Raw genomic sequence first — 20,815 nt, 5'->3', positions numbered from 1 at the left:
CTTTGCACCACCGATATAGCAACAAACACATGCTCTCTATGCTCTCCTGGCATCCGGCCAGCAGAAGAGGCCTAACAGACGACCAGTGATTACTTGTCTGTCTGCCCCCCCTCCCTCGGTATCAGGTCACTAATGCCATCATATGTCCTCATTCTGTCTGTCCCTCTGTCACCCAAGACCCACCAGAGGTTATGTCATCAAACATGACCTGCATATCATCATCGTCACTGTCGGGGCAGAAACCTTACGTATATTATCCCTATTTCAACTTTTTATTGTTTTTGTCGTAACATAATGCAGTGGTTTTCAACACTTTTCATATCAAGGACCATTATTTATTCAGGCATTTGAGCCACGGAAGCACCATTTGATGACATTTTGCCTCTCAGACACAAAAGTGTGAATATTTTGTTATCATTGGATCCGATTTGGTCCACAATTCCATGCTGTATTGATGTTGGTACCATGGGAGAGATAACAGGCAAATGTTGATCAAAATAACAATTCTTTAATTAAGTAATGCAGATAATTTAACTCTTGAGAGTGTAAAATGAAACCAAATGGACCATTTGGTTTCATTTTACGCTCTCAAGAGTTAAAGATCTATAAGGGTCCATTTGGTTACTAACTCTCCATCATTTATCTGGGGACCACCTGGCTCCATCATTTATCTGGGGACCACCTGGCTCTCAAGAGTTAAAGATCTATAAGGGTCCATTTGGTTACCAACTCTCCATCATTTATCTGGGGACCACTTGGAACCCCCTCGAGGACCACTGGTGGTCCCCGGACCACTGGTTGAGAACCACTGACGTAATGGCCTACTTCATCGTGCAAGAGAGTGTGCGATGAGCTCACAACCCGTCGCATCGCAGCGTGTTGTTGGGCTTGTGAATCGTCTGTTTTTACACTATTTTAAGAAAAATGGTGAAAGTGGTTACAGTAAGTGTGTCTGTGGGTATTATTGAATATTGATTCGATGAAAAGTATTAACAAGAGCTTTTGAGCTTTTTTACATAATAACTTCAGTGCATCCGTTGGAACAAAGGTTGTTTTTTTCCACTTCCTGAAACTTAAGCATTTTGGACGTACAGTACAAGGTTTCCAGTCCAAAGTGACGTTGTAAAAGAAGAGAAGAACTTTACTTTGTTTCTATACACTGTTCTTTGTGGAATGGGGTTCCCGAGGGGTCTGTTCTAGTTGTTGTTTTTTATTGGCTTTTTTTCCCCCTCAACACTAAATGTCTTTGTGGAAAATGTTCGCTGAATTGTTCGCCTATTATAACATGCCCAGAATAGGGATGCTAGGGTTCATGTTGGTTGGGCAGGTTTTTTCACAAGACAGGGGAGGCAGGACATGGAGCACGGAAGAGAGGAAAACTAATTAAACATGTTTAACCCATTTAGACCTGAGGCCTTCTAAATCCTGACCTAAGTTTTCTGAAAAACTTCAAATATTTATGCAAACATTTAAAAAATAATCATGTTGCTATATAGTATATAGAAGTATATAGTAGTATGTAGTTGTTGCTATGTACAATATATACTATATATTGTACATAGCAACAACTACCTCTCTCTGCAACACTTCAGAGATGTTATATTTATCCGAGACCAGAGAGCAGGTGAAAGGGAGAAGGCACTGACTTTCAAAGGAACCCTGGATACCGTCATCCCAAATACAAAAAAAAGGTACACAGGGTTCCGAAAGGGGGCTAATATACAGAACCAGAAGAGAGGCCCAGGTAAGAGGAGCACAGAGCATTAAGTGGTGGCAGGCAGCTGGTACGCGGGAGGCCCATCCATCCATCCTCCACTCGGGCACACACGGTCAAACGTAGGTGACACGGCCGACGGGTAATCATACGCGGCTTGTCCCGCCCGGCGCCAAACATATAATCCAAGCCCTCTTACCTCTGGGCCGCACGCACACACACACACACACACACACACACACACACACACACACACACACACACACACACACACACACACACACACACACACACACACACACACACACACACACACACACTAGGGCATTAACAGAATAATCGAATATTCGAATATTCGACTATCAAACCGACTATTCGACTATCAAACCACTATTCGATTATTCGATAAAAAAAAAAAAAAAAAAAAAAGTTTTTTTTTTTTTTTTTTTTTTAGATTTTTTTTTTTTTTAGTGGCTTTTCTGCAGCAGACACGCAGCTGTGAGCTCTGGTGTGACGTCAACTCGCATTCCTTGAGTCCAGTCATCAATGTCATTGAAAAAGAAAAAAGAAAAAAAACTTTTTTTTTTTTTTTTTTTTTTTTTTTTATTATTTTTTTTTTTATAATCAAATCGATTAATCGAATATTCGAATACTTATAGGTCGAATAATTCGAATACTAAAAATCACTATTCGTGAATGCCCTAACACACACACACACACACACACACACACACACACACACACACACACACACACACACACACACACACACACCCATCAAGAAACATGAGCCTCCTCTCTCTCTACCTTGGGATGTATGACAGGCCAGACATATCGCCGCATCAAGGCCCAACCAACTACAAGCTCTTGGATCATTGGACATCTGTCACATGATCGAGACACGGTGCTCTGACCTGCGCTTATACACTGTGGTTTGATATACGTTTATAAAGGCCACTATATGTGGTCTCATTAAAGGACCACTTCACCCATTTTCGACCAATCTTCATTATAATTGGGCCTAACTAATTGCTCGTTTATAATGATGCACAATTTCTGTCAACTCGCTCTGTGTCTCAGAGGAGGGCTGTGGGCTAATTTCAAAAACCTGCCTAAAACGTACCAATGACATCATCGGTAGGCGGGTTTGGTCATTTAAAACAAGATTTCAATTGTATTTCTTTTTTTTTATTTTTTTTTTCACCCCATGGAGACTTGAATTCAAATTATTGGCTTAGGAATGCGACAAAAACCAAAAAATATCAATTTTTCGTTTTTTCTAAGCCAATAATTTGATGACCAGCGGACCGGTAAGCAACGGTTCTGGTAGGAGACACAAAGAAGACTCTTTGTGTCTCCTACCGGAACCGCTGCTGGTCATCAAATTATTGGAATGCGACAATAAAAAAAGAATATCCATGAATTCAAGTCTCCATGGGGTGACTAATTGATAGAAAAAAGTCATTTTGGGGGTGAACTATCCCTTTAAATGAACACCTCTGTGACTGCAGTACTCATGTGTCTGTAACTGTATAGTAAAATACCATTTTGTGAAAGTACCCATTCTGGTTAAATGAACACCCACGTGTGACGTGTACATTACATGACCATGCTGTGCATAGAAAGAACTCTTGTTATACTTTTTTTTGCGCTGTAGGAGGTTGGATTAGATTAGCACACAGGGAGGGAGGACTTTGTTCTATTACTTACGCGTCGTCAAGCTCGGGCTCCTTGTGATTTGGGGACTTTTGCTGGGGCTGAAGAACGTTATTTACCAGCTCAGTGATCCCACTAAATGCAAACCACCTGTTCAAATAATAAGCATAACAGCGTGACTGGAACATCATAGAATCATCATGGGGGGAAAAAAGAAGAAAGAAAGTCTAGGTTCCTGAGAGAGTTTAAGAGGCAGGTCAGTGTTGGGAGTATAGGAGCAGCGGCAGGGACATTCACTAAAGACCAGAGCACGTGCGCGCACCCAGACACACGCACCCAGACACACGCACCCAGACACACGCACGCACGCACGCACACTCTCACACACACTCTCACACTCTCTCTCTCTCTCTCACACACACACACACACACACACGCACACACACACACACACACACACACACGCACACACAGACAGAAAGAGAGAGAGAGCGAGAGAGAGGAGAAAGGGCTGCTATAGGATATTGGCAGGACAGTGATTGGAGGAACACTGATGATCAGCCACAACATCAGAGACGGAGAGAAGACAGAGAGAGAAACAGAAAGACTAAGAGGATAATAATACGGAGGGTATAGAAGCTACAGAAGCATGTAAAAGCTCTACAGCCAATGGAAATGATAGTTGCATCAAACATTCAGCTATAGATTAAAGGATAAGGTTTGAATTCCAGGGAGAAGCGTATTCTACTATTTGTTTTATTTTGTAAATACGTTTGTATCAACAAATCAACTCAAAAAGACTCTAATTTATTCTTTTATAATTGACTAAATCGATTAGTCTGATTTTGGAAACAAATAAACGTCATTTACTAGCTCACAGCGCGTCCCATCGTGGCGCATTGTGAGCTTGTAGATCTGTTTTTTCACAATTTAAAAACATGAAAATGATATAAATCAATTAAATTGACGAGTTCAATTAACTGTTGCAACCCTACATCACACTGGACAGCCTAACGGTACAGCTACAGCTAGAGTTTTATCAAAATGCACTTTCATAACAGCAGAGGACGACAGATGCAATCTAAGACCACACGTGGATAAATAAGAGGCAGCGCTAATAGCCAATCAGAATGCAGAGGACAAAACTAGATGAGGAAAAGGACAGCCAGTTAAAATACCAGGGACAGGGGAAAAGGGGGTGGGGCCTGGTTGTATAGAGCTGGAAGGAAGAGAAACGATTTGGTCATTAAAAAGGACCATTTCACCCATTTTCAACTTATCTTCAGATAATGGGCTCTATGCACAGCAGCCATACTGGAAATAAGTTGGGCACCTTCCTTACTTCCTTCACAGGTGTGACCACTGATATTAATGAAGGCTCTGTTCCACTTAGTGTAGCGCCGTTGTTGTCAAACTTTTCTTTAATTTCAAGGACGCCCATAACTCTGAGAGTGTACAAATGGAACCAAATGGACCCGTTAGGGTCCATTTGGTTCCATTTGTACACTCTCAGAGTTACACACCCATGTGGTCTCAACTTTGAGTCGCAAAGTGTTTTCAGTGAGCCAACATGACCCTGTTTGACCAGAATGGAACAGAGCCTTCATTAGTATCATTGGTAACACCTGTGAAGAAACAAAGAAAGAGGCCCGATTTCTTTCCAATATATGGCTGCTGTGCATGGAGCCTATTGCTTCTCGCTAATGTTCATCAACGCATTCTCACTCCCAAGACGGCAAACAGGTGACTTCTTGGGACGGACGTCCCAAGAGGTCAAACGTTTGACTGGAAGGGTGGGGGGCACATATTGACTAGGGGGATATGAGGGGCATATGAGTTGATGATTCTGTTAACTCGAACGGCGCTGAGTCGGCTGAAGCGAACTTCACAACGCTCGGCGCTGTGACTCACTCGCCGGCGTCGTGTTAATGAAGATAAGGTTGAAAATGGGTGGAGTGTTCCTTTAATGTCAAGGAAAACTGCTATCTGTGTACAACACGGAGATCGTTCGGCAATCTGGCGAATGTCGTTCCAGTCAAATATTTTAATGAGACGTGACATTGTGCGGTACGACAAATAGCAGCTTTTCAGGACATCAATGACTTCTTCATTTTTCCTCCCAGACAAACAGGAGAAAAGCCACATGAAAGCACACAGCACCCACCAGACAGGAAGAAGTGTCAAAGCCTAGAGCACTCTGGGTAGGATAGTTTACTTACTGTGCGGGCTGAGGCTTTGGTTCTTCTTTGATCCTAAAATATAAAAAAAATAAAAGTGTGCACAAGCTCAGTGCATACGGAACACAAAGAGATGAGGAAACCAATCTAAACAAAACACGTAATATCAACAAAACTGGTATGAGTGAAGACTAGGGATGTAACAATGTCGTCGTCATCGAGATATCAAAATAAAAATAAATCTGAATATTTTAAAAAGGGTAAGTGATATTTTTTTGTTAAAGTAAGTGTTAAATAGCTAATAACGAGAAACGTTTTGTTTTCACCACAAAATATCACTTACCCTACCTTTAACGTGGGCCTGTGATGGCATCTACCATAGGTATTCAGGCTGAGAAATGTTATTGTTTTGTTTGAACAGCAGCGGAGTAACGAGAGTGGAACAGCCTGCCTCAACTTTGCAGTGACTCTCTCACCGATCGCTTGGTTATTTAGCTAAACGTCTAACCTGTTGTTTAGCCTTGCCGTTTAGCTTAGCAGCTAACTTAGCTTTAGTCAAACAGTGCCGCCGGCGCTGCACCATGAAAGAGACACAAGATAAAGTGGCACAAAGCCTCAAACATGCAGAGTGCATCTCATTAATCATAAGAATAGTATATTCTGAGCATGTCATAATAGGTGAACATTTGGATCATTATTTATTATTTTATCTATTTTAAATACCGTATTGTGGACATGTTATCGTGATTTTATCATTTGGTGAATATTTGGTATTGTTACATCCCTAGTGAAGACATAAATTGCATGAATATGACATTTTACTATAATGATAATAACACCAATAATGATGCAGATTCAATTAAATGATGATGGCAATAATGATTTAAAAAAAAAGAAACAGAACAGAAACAATAGAATGGCAAAACAGAACATTGACAATGACAGTAATGAGGCTTTAACTTTTGACCTGGTGCTACAACAACAAAAAATAGGCTATTGCTTCATGTTAGCAAAATCATAAACCATTGTATGTTCTGCTCAGGCTAACATTGGTTTCTCGGGAGCTTCATACGTTATTTATTTTATTTTATTTCGTCTCTGTCGGGTGGAAACCTCATATGTCCAAAACTGTTACTTTTCAGGATTCAAATTCAAAAGCACAAAAGCAGCAGATCTACAAGCTCAAAACGCGTCGCTACACGCCGCGTTTCGAGCTTGCAGAGCTTGCAGTCGCATGATCAAGTAGGGCGTTAATTTACGAAAAAACACTAAAAGAATATGGAGATAAGAGGTCTCTGCCCAACAGCGGCGATTTTGTTTAATTTTCTACTCTTTATTTATCCAGGGGAGGTTCGCTGAGCACGAATGCTCTTTTTCAGCAACACCCTGCTTCACACACACACACACACGCTCACACATGCTCGCGCACGCGTACACACACGCACAATGGGAATTGCCCCTCCTGTACAACCACAGTCTTATATCGTTGGCCATGCACTGAGCAGCTCCACTGGAGCGGTTGGGGGGGTCAGTGCCTTGCTCAAGGGCACTTCGATGGTTATTGAAGGATGGAATAGTGTTGGTCATTCACTTCATTCACTTCCCCACACACCCAGATATTGGGGGAATCGTACCGGGAACCTTTCGAGGGCCACAAAGCTCCTCTAAACTTTATGCTATATTCTTACATCGCTATAATCACTAAACCCATTAAGACCTGAGGCCCATTCTACAAATGCCTTCTAAATCAGTAGTTCTCACACTTCTAGTAATCCTTTTTTAAGATAAAAAAAATAATCTAAAATACAGATGTACAGCACAAGTGACGCGCTGTGAGCTTGTATATCTGCTATTTTTTAATAGCCAATGTAAAATATCAAAAATGACACAGATGCTTTCCCCGGTTAAACCTGGTGCCTAAATGATGGTGAAAAAATAAAATAAAAATCAAAGCAGTGGCTAAAAAAAATAACTGGGCCGGCTTCCTCCGGCATAAAATAAATAATTGGAATAGTTCATTATTTTACAGCTTTGTAAACATTGTTCGCCCAGCCAAATATTGCATCAGAAAGCCATTTGAAATGCAGTGTGACAGTTCTTCTTACACTATAACACACACCCCTTTTTTTTTTTTTTTTTTTTTTTTTTACCATGACCAGCTCCTCTATCTAATAATAATCACATTTACCACAGTAAATGTAAAATGTCTTTACCTTTTATCTACATTCTGTCCTTTTGAAGGTAAAAGCCCGATAACATGGACAACAACAGCCACCGAGCTCACACACACCAAACAGCTAAGAGCAGTGGTTCTCAAAGAGGGGTCCAGGGGTCCTTGAGGGGGTTCCAGGGGGGGCCCCCAGCAAAAAGAGTTAATCACTTTAAGCACTGTATCTATTTATATGTTGGCTATTCAAAAATAGCAGATGTACAAGCTCACAGTGTGTCACTTGGTGCCACACTGTGAGCTTGTACATCTGCTATTTCTGAACATGTTTAGAAAAGTGTTTTTTTTTACACAAATCTTCTCATCTGGGGGGTCCCTGGCACAAAACATTTTCAGATGGGGGGGTCCTCGGCCAAAATATATATCAATTTGGGGGGTCCTTGGCCGAAAAAGGTTTGAGGACTTACTGGTCTAGAGCAGTGGATCTCAACCAGTGGTCCGGGGACCACCAGTGGTCCTTGAGGGGGTTCCAGGTGGTCTCCAGCTAAATGATAGCATGGTACCAACATCAGTACAGCATGGAATTGTGGACAAAATCGTATCCAACGGTAACAAAATATTCTACGTTTTGGGTCTGAGAGTCTAAATCTCATCAAGCGGTGGTTCCGTGGCTCAAATGCCGAATAAATAATGGACCTTGATGTGAAAAGGGTTGAAAACCACTGGTCTAGAGCCATCTGGAGGTGAAGCTGAACAGGCAGGAGGGCGAGGCAGCCAGCCTCCATGGTTCCTCAGCCAGGACCAGACATCACGTGAAACCATAACAACAGATAACAGACAAGCTGAAGCATGAGGCTCACACATCAGGAATAAATACTGCATCAGCAGCACCTTTGCTGCCATGAAGTTGCATTCAAAACCAATGCTATACATAGGCTCACTCTGTGAAAGCAAAAGATAATGTGCTAATTGAGACGGTGACACTGTAAGGCTATAAACCCAGCCTGGTCATGGGGGGGGCACTGATGACGTGATCCAATTAAACCCTATATATCGTCTCTGTCGGGTGGAAACCTCATTATGTCCAAATCTGTTACTTTTCAGGATTCAAATAAAACATTTTTTTCATAAAATATCGTTGTCAAAAGTAGCTGATCTGTAAACTCACAGCACATTAACGTGTTGCGTACGTGCGTACTAGGTGTATTATTTGACATGGGGGGGTAAAATGAGTGAGTGTGAAATGTCAGAGCTGACGTATTCAGTGTCCTGGCTGCAGCATGAGTACACTCTCTATTTTCCATCTCTATGATCCGCACCCTGCTCTGTATGAACCCACACACGTCACACGCACGCACACACACACACACACACACACACACACACACACACACAGAGAGAGAGAGAGAGAGAGAGAGAACAGTATCATTCTATATAGAGCATCCTCATGCCTCTATGCACTTTAGTCAATGAGGGAATCCAGGTTTAACTATGACCAATGCTGCACTGCCCTCTAGTGGACAGCTTCAACTTCTAACTGGAGTTTTGCTGTTTTTTTTTTTACAAGAACACAAACCTATCTGGGAACAGTTCTGTGTTAAACATGCTAAATGTATGGGTGAGGGAAAGAGAGAGAGGGACCGACAGGGTGAGACAAGGACCCCAGGGGTCCTTGGGAGACCCCCAAGGACCCCTGGGGGTCTCCGGACCCCACTTTGAGAACCACTGTCTTACACTACTACAGAGGATATCGATTACTGCCACTATACTACGTATAATATGACACAACAAGTCAATTGATCTGTAGAACATGGAGTATCAGAATGGGCGGTGTAGGCGGGGGGGGGTGGTGTGAGAGGCTGACAGGTCAGATGCATTAAGGTGGATTTCAGTAGCTGTGCAGTGCTATGCTAAGTGTCAAAGTGATACAACTGGCCAGCCAAACAGATCTACAAGCTCACAACACGCCACAATAGCAAAGCGTTACGTGAGCTTGCTGATCGGCTATTCTTGGCTAAGGCATTTCCGTCCTGTACTGTGGGTCTAAATGGCTACGCCTTATTTTATACAACGTGTTTCGATGCAACGTGTTGTGAGCTTGTAAATCATGTCATTTACAAGCTCATGTTATTTGCTTAAAAACAAATTTAAATATCATAAATAATTAGGTTTTTTTAATACATTTTGAACTTTTTCACCTATAATAACATGACCAATCAGCCCAACATGGGTACCCAAGGTGAAAGGGTTTTTTCATCTGATTGCCTCAAGATCTCAATAACATTTCCTCCCCACTAGACATTTGAACATAGAATTACTGATCGCCATTTTCATAGAATACTGAGTGGTTTATTCATTATTAGGGCTGCAACAGTTAATCAAACTAATCGATTGAATCAATTATAAAAAATAACCGATAATCTAATAAAATTGTCAATGACTAATCGATCCCCATTTTGGACATGTCATTGACACTTCAACACTAAGCCAGGGGTAGCCGGGGATCGAACTTGGGAACCTTCCGGTTCCAAGCCTCCTGATCCAGTGTCACCCGAGCCACTGGTGTGTGCGACGATCAACCCAGCCCCGGAATGAGAATCACTTCAAGAGGAGACTCTTCCTGGCAGCTGGCATGGGAGGGAAACCTCTGGAGAATCCTCTAATTCAAGGGCACAGCACCCTCCCCGGCCCGCACGTACACCAGCCTCTGCCAGCCTGGTGAGGAGTGTGCAGCCCCCACTGTGCCAAGCAAGCCAAACAGTGCACCTCATTCTCTCTCCACAACGCTCCTGAGCTGCAGCGGGGACACAAGAACCTCATTGATGTGACAGCTGTACAACGAGCCCTGAATCATCACATTCTGCCATGTACAGCCACCACAACACCGGTGACACGTACAGCCACCACAACACCGGTGACACGTACAGCCACCACAACACCGGTGACACGTACAGCCACCACAACACCGGTGACACGTACAGCCACCGCAACACCGGTGACACGTACAGCCACCACAACACCGGTGACACGTACAGCCACCACAACACAGGTGACACGTACAGCCACCACAACACAGGTGACACGTACAGCCACCACAACACAGGTGACACGTACAGCCTCCACAACACCGGTGACACGTACAGCCACCACAACACAGGTGACACGTACAGCCACCACAACACCGGTGACACGTACAGCCACCGCAACACCGGTGACACGTACAGCCACCGCAACACCGGTGACACGTACAGCCACCGCAACACCGGTGACACGTACAGCCACCACAACACCGGTGACACGTACAGCCACCACAACACAGGTGACACGTACAGCCACCACAACACCGGTGACACGTACAGCCACCGCAACACCGGTGACACGTACAGCCACCGCAACACCGGTGACACGTACAGCCACCGCAACACCGGTGACACGTACAGCCACCGCAACACCGGTGACACGTACAGCCACCGCAACACCGGTGACACGTACAGCCACCACAACACCGGTGACACGTACAGCCACCGCAACACCGGTGACACGTACAGCCACCACAACACCGGTGACACGTACAGCCACCGCAACACCGGTGACACGTACAGCCACCGCAACACCGGTGACACGTACAGCCACCGCAACACCGGTGACACGTACAGCCACCGCAACACCGGTGACACGTACAGCCACCACAACACCGGTGACACGTACAGCCACCGCAACACCGGTGACACGTACAGCCACCGCAACACCGGTGACACGTACAGCCACCGCAACACCGGTGACACGTACAGCCACCGCAACACCGGTGACACGCACAGCCACCGCAACACCGGTGACACGTACAGCCACCGCAACACCGGTGACACGTACAGCCACCGCAACACCGGTGACACGTACAGCCACCGCAACACCGGTGACACGCACAGCCACCGCAACACCGGTGACACGTACAGCCACCGCAACACCGGTGACACGTACAGCCACCGCAACACCGGTGACACGCACAGCCACCGCAACACCGGTGACACGTACAGCCACCACAACACCGGTGACACGTACAGCCACCACAACACCGGTGACACGTACAGCCACCACAACACCGGTGACACGCACAGCCACCGCAACACCGGTGACACGTACAGCCACCGCAACACCGGTGACACGCACAGCCACCGCAACACCGGTGACACGTACAGCCACCGCAACACCGGTGACACGTACAGCCACCGCAACACCGGTGACACGTACAGCCACCGCAACACCGGTGACACGTACAGCCACCACAACACCGGTGACACGTACAGCCACCACAACACCGGTGACACGTACAGCCACCGCCACACCGGTGACACGTACAGCCACCACAACACTGGAATGAGACATTTACAGACATGTACAGTGACATGTACAGCCACTGGTGACATGTAATTGGTGCCACAGAGGACCACAACAACGTGGTGACATCATGTCACTACTGCCACAGACGACCACAACAATGCATGGTGACATGTCACTAGTGCCACAACACAACCACAGCAACGTGGTGACATGTCACTGGTGCCACAACTAGAGATGGGAGGACAATCATTATTATTGCTTATCACCGTAAAAGATGCATGGCGATGCATTCCCAATTTGCGTTCCTTCCCGACGTGCATCCTTCCAGAGTAGACCATGGTGGTGCCCAATGGGCACACACACAGTATAAAAAAGCACTGGACTATATAAGATCAGTTTCCTCTCAATACAGAGGCTTAGAGCAGATCCACACTGACTTTTCTCTGTTACATTCCACTCAACTTGTGCCCACATGCTGCCCCGGGCATAATTACATTGCAATTACACCTCCTCCCTCCCCTCCCTCCCCCTCCCAAAGCCCAAAGTGTGCCAGGCCTATACCCAGCCAGTCAATCTAGCATGCTTTGATTCCCCCATTCTCTCCTCTCCTCTCTCTTTGGAAAATAGCCGATCTACAAGCTCACAACGCGTCGCAACGCGACGCGTTGTGAGCTTGTAGATCGGCTATTTTCAAATAGCCAAAGTTTAAATAGGGCTAGACGTGGTAAATGTATGTGAGTGGAGTAAAAGTACAATATTTGCGGAGTAGCGGAGTAAAAGTATTGACATTTGGAAATGCTCCAGTAAAGTAAAAGTACCTCAAAAAGTACAATACTTGAGTAAATGTACTTAGTTACTTTCTGTACCACTGGCAATCTGCCACCACTCTTTAGTTGTCCCTCAGAAATCACAATCACACAGAGGGCTGGTGGAGCGTCCCAGATATAACTGTGGCTCCCATCAATATTTTTCAAAACATCTTTGGGTAAAAAAAAGCAGATGTACAAGCTCGCACGGCGGCGCAAAGTCACGCACCGTGATCTGCTATTTTTGAATAGCCAACATATAAATGGAAATTAGTGGTTAAAATGATTGTGACCTCAGGGAGAGTGTGACTTTTTGCTGAATGGAACATGCCTCCCAACATGGCTCTATACAACAATGAACAGCCAAATGTTACTCACAGCATCTGCACAGTCTGTGTGTCTATTATACTGGAACTGCTGTCAGGTCTTTGTCTTGAGTTTTATCATCACTATGTGCTTTTGTTTAGCTGCCATGTCCTGTTGACAACGGACTGGCAGTAGAGAAATAATATTTCTTATAGGCTATGCCCTGAGCCAGGGGTCTTCAACGTTTTTCAGCCCAAGGACCCCCTAGCTGAGAGAGAGATGAAGCAGGGACCCCCACTAGCCTACATACTGTATAAAAGTGTATTTTCATAGATTTCATACACCAACACCAAACCTATTTCCCCGAAAATAGCCGATCTACAAGCTCACAACGCCTCGCAGCGCGAGGCGTTGTGAGCTTGTAGAACGGCTATTTTTGGCTTAAGTTCTCGTCAGAATAGGGATAATAGGGTCCAAGTGGTTAATGTAAAACAATATATCCAATCACACAAAGATTTGGCGACCCCCGTGTAGTAACTCTGAGGACCCCCTTAGGGTCCCGGACCCCCTGTTGAAGACCCCTGCCCTAAGCATTTCAGGAGTGCAACAGTTAATCAAACTAATTGATATAAAGCCAACCGCTCTTTCCCCTCCCCTTAACACCAAATCTAAAATGGCCGAAAATAGCCGATCTATCTCTACTACTCAAACAGAGAGCGTCTCCTTCCCAAACCCCAATGGTTCTAATCAGCCCCCCGCCCACAGGAGTGGCCCAATTTACTCACAACTTGCTACAAAAATCGCTCATGAAAACATATATAACCTCCTACATTCCATTTTCCACCTTCACATCTGTCTCCTTCTCTAATAATCAAAAAGTGCTATATATTTCATCTCGCACTTTACTTCCGGATGGTTCGTTTTGCACCTTCTTTGCCACATCCGTCACGGGACAGAAACAAGCCCTGCCGTGCTCTATGGAAAACAGTCCAAAAGCGCGCCCAAATGAGCCCAAAATCGCTTACACACAAAGCAGACCTGGCACCCCATTTCAACGTCACAGCAACATGCAGCCAATCAGCGTCGACGGCAACGCAGCCTACGCCAATCATGTGTGAGATCTACAAGCTATGGGGCAGAGACGCCGTGTGCCATGCACCGTATCTTAGCAACAACGAAAGCGCTCACTCTCATTGGTCGTGTCACGCTAAGAGCAGTTCCCAGACAATGGCATCTCAGAGAGCTTGCTGTAGTGTTTATATATCTATGGCTGTAGCCACCAGAGTCAGTCGCAGCGACGACGGACAGGGCGCTGTGATAGTTGCCGTAGCTAACGCTAACGTGGTTGTCATGCCTGCAGCGGCTGTGCAATCACTTTGTCAACAATGCACGTTCGTGCGGTAACTGTTATTATTCCTGCTCCGTTAGTCCATATATCTATGGCTGTAGCCACCAGAGTCAGTCGCAGCGACGACGGACAGGGCGCTGTGATAGTTGCCGTAGCTAACGCTAACGTGGTTGTCATGCCTGCAGCGGCTGTGCAATCACTTTGTCAACAATGCACGTTCGTGCGGTAACTGTTATTATTGCTGCTCCGTTAGTCCATTGTAGATGGTGTATGTTGTGTGTGTCTTCTGGTGTAGCTCCACAGCAACTTACTCCAGTAACTAACGTAATGGCAGGACCGCCCCGTGCAACGCACGTTTAGGCTGCATTATGGTCATGTAGTAATTTCAGATCATTTCGGTCCGATTAGGGCAGTGGCTACCCCCCCCCCCCCCCCCCAAATAATCATATTTGAACTGGGGACCCCCCCAATTTTGTTTGACTCCGTTCCACAAGTCAATATTGTGAAAATAGCAGATCTACAAGCTCACAACGCCTCACGTTGAGAGGCGTTGTAAGCTTGTAGATCGTCTATTTTCAACATGTTTGCCTCTTTCTTAAATTTTTTGACAATGTGGCCAATGTTTTATAGTATAGTTTGTTGACTACTTTTGTTGCAGTAATGGTATTTTCCTTTACTTTAGCTTTTTTATTGTCTCCGCCAGGCCCAAAGGGATGGCGCGAGAGTATGTTTTACCCCCTGTCCGTCCGACGGTCTGTGGATAGCTAATCTCCCGCATCGTTGTCTTGATCGCAGCGCAACTGTGCACACACACTCCCTGGATGCCAATTCAGAACCTCTGCCCCATTTCTTTCACATGGCCCTGTTATAGTGCCACCAGGAGGCCGCTTTTTGCAAAACATATTTTGTCCTAACATCACGCACATCGATACACAGTATCTCTATAGTCATTAAAAAAAACACGGTATTTCAGATTTCTCATTTTCCATCCTGATTGACTAAAAATGGCTTCCAAAGTTTCCAGGACTGCTCCGTTTTGACCAAAATGCCTCAAATTATGAACACAGCATGCACTTTCCGTGCAAATTTGCACCCACATTCCCACTATGCCGAGCAAGAAATTCCACTTGAGATTTTTCTAATCAGCCTCATGGTGGCGCTATAACAGTCCGATTTGTGTTTTTACCTATACCTGCACCAATCTGTGTAAAACTTTGTATGTGCACTCTCTAGAGGTCAAGGAAAAACCTTTCCCCTGCATTTCTCACATCTACCTTTTATAGCTCTACCAGGAGGCCGCCTTATGTACAACATATTTCTTTACATTACTCCTTCCGATTTTATCTACATTTCACGCAAATCGGTACACATGATCTCTATAGTCATGTGATCAAGACCGATCTGTTTAATCTTTCATATTCCATCCCGATTGGCTAAGATTCACATCTAAAGTTTGCACAAAATGCCGCAAATCATGAATGCAGCGTCCGATTGTGGTCAACTTTGCACGCACATTCACACTATGTTGAGGAACAAGTGCTACCATTTTAACATTAGCCTGTGGGGGGTCCCCACCGACTCTACCTGGCCCTTAGGTGGGCCCCACCTGGGCAATTCTATGTGGGGCCGAGGTGGGTCTTAACTGCGATGCCCATGCGGGCTATAAGTCGCTTCTACCTGGCCCTTAGGTGGGCCCCAACTAGCCACGTTTATGTGGGACCAAGGCGGGTCCTAACTGGGTTGGCCCATGCAGGCTTTAACTGGGTTCTACCTGGGCCCTAGGTGTACCCTAACCAACCAGAGTGCAGTGCCCATCGCTCCAAATGTTGTGACGTCAGGGCTCTCAATACTGCACATTGGTGGAGGAGGAGGGCCCGCAGGGCGCCCGCACACATCGCTGAACCAATGGTAGCCCACGGATGTTTCCTCTGGAGATTTAAAATCTGCCCCTCTATGCCACATATCATCCGCGCTACAGGGTCTTCACTGACCGAGCCACGGCCCCACTGGCCCTCATGACGCTATGCCACTTATATGCGCTGCCAAGTGGCCGCGGGCGCTACGTGGGCGTGGCGGCGGGCTAGACGCGAGGCCCTGCGTAGCAGGGCCGAGCTTCTAGTATACACAATTGCTATAGCAACCCGTTGCTGCGACACACTGTGAGCTTGTAGATCAGCTAGTTTCGCCAAATGTTCCTTCCAGAATAGGGATATATATGGCAGCGTTCAAGGGGTTTAAAAGTAGTATACATCAAGGCGGAAGAGAGAAGCAAATAAAAAAAGTGTTTCATAGGGATCGTGTGACTAGCACAGAAAACTGCACACCACCATGCTTTGCTTGCAACTTTTTTAAAAGCAATTTTTTGGCCTATACTGTATATACTGTATTACTAATTAATGAATTCACTTTTCTTTTCTTTTTTTTTACGTCCACCTACAGCGAGCCCATCTGCTTCTATAGTTTCAATTAAATTTGGCATGCATTCTGGAACCACTATACACAAGACGTTTGACACCAGGATGAAAGAATATAGAGATAATTAAGGAAGGGTCTTCCAAATGCACTTTTTGTATAGTGCTGATCTAAGTGAGCCAGCCAAGGACGTGTGGTTACTATCTGGAATGTTTCCAACAGCCAGCTCTCCTTTGAGGCTATAGGGCTTTGAGTGGCTCAGTCTGAACCCGCAGAATACTTCTGTACTGAAGTAATGCTTTAGAACAGGGGTCTTCAACAGGGGGTCCGGGACCCCTGGGGGGTCCTCAGAGTTAGTATAGGGGGGGACGCCAAATCTGTGAGTGATAGGATTTTTTTTTACCTTAACCACTTGAGCCCTAGCATCCCTTTTCTGAGGAAAACTGTAGCCAAAAAATAGCTGCTATTTTTGACAAAGAGGTATAGGCGTAGAGGGAGAAAAAAGAGCAGACCAAGTATTGGTCTGAGATTGGGATCGAACTCGTCCTAATCTCAAGGCGGACACTCTAACCATCAAGCGACAAACACTGTGTCCAGCGAAATGACAATATGATATCGTTGCTGTCGGGCAGGAAAACCTCTTATGTCCACACTTTAACTTGTTGTGTTTTTTTCTGTAAATTAACGCCCCACTTGATCACACTACAGAATACAAAAGTAGCAGATCCACAAGCTCGAAACGAGGCACGAAGCCTCAGGGTCTTTGAGCGGAGCTAACAACAGTGCTGTCCCGCCCAACCCCCAGCCAGAACCGAGAGGGAGCAGTGAAGCGCATTGGACACGGTGGCCAATCATAGGTACTGCAGCTTATTACGGCCATGAGGCCCCAGACACATGAACAAGCGAAAAACGGTTTCAACCAATGGGCTCGACTCACAAGCTTTGCACACAAGCTTATGCACGGGGCTGCGCACTGAGGTGACACAAAACGTGTCACCTTCGTGGCAACAAAACGCGTCACATATCCCCAAATAGGCCCCGCCCGTCACATTTCCCAACCCAGAAGAAGGGGTGAAAAGGGAGGATGCGCTGGGTGAGCAACTCCATACAAGTGGATGGGCGGGGATAACTCTATGGTCCCACCACACAGTGTATCTACGTAGGTGGTGCACCTCTTTCCTTGTCTGGCTTTGCCCATGGGTTGGCTCCTCCCACAGTGTCCGTTTACTTGCCTTTTGACTCCACTGCCATTATTTGAAAACTTTAGTTACTTTGCAGATTTAGATTATTATTTCATAAAACATCCCAAAACATGAACCACCGTATAGTCCTATTTTATACTTAGGGCTATTCGAAAATAGCAGATCTACAAGCTCACGAGGTGTTGTATTGTGACATGTTGTGAGCTTGTAGATCTGCTATTTTAAAAAATCACACCCTGTGTGAAGGAAGCGGTGCCTTTGGGGCGGGCCTTAACTCATTTCAGTTCGTGCCTATTGGTGGTCTGAGTCCACTTACCAAATGTGTTCTTGGTAGCATGCTGCAAACTGGAATGATGGCTGTTTAAAGCCCAGCCAATGGGCAGACAGAGGGGGGCGGGGCTTAAGTAATGACAGTTAGTCCCTATTGCTGGCTTTAGTCCATGTACAAAATTTGTACTCCATAGCATGCTGCGAACTTGAGTTATGGCTGTTTGAAGGCCAGCCAATGGGAAGACAGAGGGGGCGGGGCTTGAGCAATTCAAGCTGGTCCCTATTGGTGGTCTAAGTCCACATACCAAATGTGGACTTGCTGGCATGCTGCAAAGTGGAGTTATAGCTCTGTAAAATCCCGTGCTCATCCCGTGCTCATACGGGCGCTGGGGGTCCCTGGACCCCTCTTTCATAACGTCATCAATGCATGCTCGTGCCTATTGGTGGTCTAAGTCCACATACCAAATGTGGACTTGGTGGCATGCTGCAAACTGGAGTTATAGCTGTTTAAAATCCCGTGCTCATCCCGTGCTCATACGGGGGCAGGGGGTCCCTGGACCCCTCATTGAGAACTTCAGCAATTCATGCTCGTCCCTATTGGTGGTCTAAGTCCACATTGCAAAGTTGGAGTTGGTGGCATGCTGCAAAGTGGAGTTGTAGCTGTTTAAAATCCCGTGCTCATCCCGTGCTCATACGGGCGGAGGGACATAACAGACGCTGGGGGTCCCTGGACCCCTCTTTGAGAACGTCAGCAATTCATGGCCGTCCCTATTGGTGGTCTAAGTCCACATACCAAATGTGGACTTGGTGGCATGCTGGGAACTGGAGTTATAGCTAACCAGTGGTACGTGTGGGCAATGAGAGGAGAGATGACATAGGCAGTGTCCACGTGCGTGTGTGTGTGTCTGTGTGTGTGCGTGTGTTTGTATGTGTTTCTTCTTTGCCGTGCTCATCCCAGGCTCATACGACGGACGGACGGACGGACGGACGGACACGGAGTCAAAGCCACGTATAGAGCGGTTGGCACCGCTAAAAAGAAACTGGGATTTGATACTATATGTAGGTATAATTTGATGCCCAATGCATGTACTCAAGTAACATGTCGAATAGAGGACGTTTTACTTGTAAACAGAGTATTTCTACATTTGTGGTGTTTCTACTTGTACCGTACTTGAGTAAAAAAAAGAGTAGTTCTTTCACCACTGCTCCATTGAACCCTGGCAGGTATGTGAGGAAGCAGATGGATTGAGTTATATTTGGCAACGGATTAGCCACATCCCCCCCACCACCCCCCGTTGCTTAGAAAAATATGCTGGTGCCAACTCCTGTTTGACAATATGAATATTAGTCCTCAGTCAGGAAGGTCTGCCTCCTGCACTTCTGCAGTGGCTGGAAGAAGAAGTACTCTTTTTTTTTTACTTAACGCTGTCGTAGGGCAGAGCTTGTGGATCTGCCACTTTTGATGCTTTTGTGTGACGCTGTATGGCGTTATTTCATTATTAATTATTTTTGAAATATGGAGATAGGAGATTTCTGCCCGATAGCGACGATATATCCAAAAATAAAAATACTCAAAATACCTCAAACTTGCACTTAACCCATGAAGACCTGAAGCTGATTCTAGAGACGTCTCCTAAATCCCAACAGTATTCTGAAAAACGTATGTTTCTATATCAGTGGTTCTCAAACGTTTTCGTATCAAGGACCCTCAAAATGATATGTATTTGACCCCCATCTCAAAATATTTTGTTCCAGGGACCCCCCCAGAAGCAAAGATTTGAGTTAAAAATGTTCGCTTTAAAATAATATATATATATATTCAAAGATTTGCACACATGTTCACGATTTTTCATAAATAGCAGATCTACAAGCTCGTAGCGCGGCACTCGGTGCCGCGCTACGAGCTTGTAGATCTGCTATTTTTGAATAGCTCAAAGTGTAAACGCTTTTTTTAGCTCAAATCAAAAAGTGACACAGATGCGTTCCGGGTCTTAATGGGTTAACTATGGTACTTGGGTGAATGTACTTTAGTTACTTTCCCCAATCGCTGTCTATTCTGATGAGTGTACCCATGGCTGTTCAATCCTATCTGGTTGCTCTCTAAAGCCCAGAGCTGCATGCGGCGAGCAGCCAGCCCAGTCTCCTCTCGACCCCGAGCGCTTTGCCCTCTCCCTGCACCTCCCTGCGCCGCCTATCTGCACTGTGCCAGCACCCACTGGGTGCCAGAGGAACTTATCAGCTCTCTATCCCCCCCCCTACTCCCTAATCCACCCTCTGAGGTGAAGTGGAAGTGTTTAAGCTCGATTTGTAGCTCGCCCGCACGACGGTGTCACACGCTTTTTTTTTTTTTTTTTACTTGAGTCAAAGTAGCAATACCGCAATATAGAAGTACTCTGTACTCCTTTACAAGTGAAGGGCC

General features: G+C 45.6%; 1 protein-coding gene across 5 annotated transcripts in view; it reads right to left on the bottom strand.

The window, feature by feature from the left end:
* rims2a (regulating synaptic membrane exocytosis 2a) overlaps positions 1–20,815 on the bottom strand; it is a gene marked incomplete at both ends in the record, with an annotated part of 253,903 nt that overhangs the window by 202,353 nt on the left and 30,735 nt on the right. For 4 of the 5 annotated variants that reach the window (XM_084053428.1, XM_084053429.1, XM_084053430.1 and 1 more), the window contains 2 exons: positions 3,425–3,520; positions 5,590–5,622. The exons of the other annotated variant lie outside the window; for it this stretch is intronic. In XM_084053428.1, coding sequence (XP_083909554.1) covers positions 3,425–3,520; positions 5,590–5,622 — 129 coding nt within the window. The remainder of the gene's footprint in view (positions 1–3,424; positions 3,521–5,589; positions 5,623–20,815) is intronic. 5 annotated transcript variants of the gene reach the window in all.

This window comes from Gymnoscopelus microlampas, assembly GCF_963454915.1.
Source record: "Gymnoscopelus microlampas genome assembly, chromosome: 3".
NCBI classification, from domain to species: domain Eukaryota; kingdom Metazoa; phylum Chordata; class Actinopteri; order Myctophiformes; family Myctophidae; genus Gymnoscopelus; species Gymnoscopelus microlampas.
The sequence above is the reverse complement of the archived record's forward strand: the minus strand, read 5'-3'. Positions and strand labels throughout refer to the sequence as shown.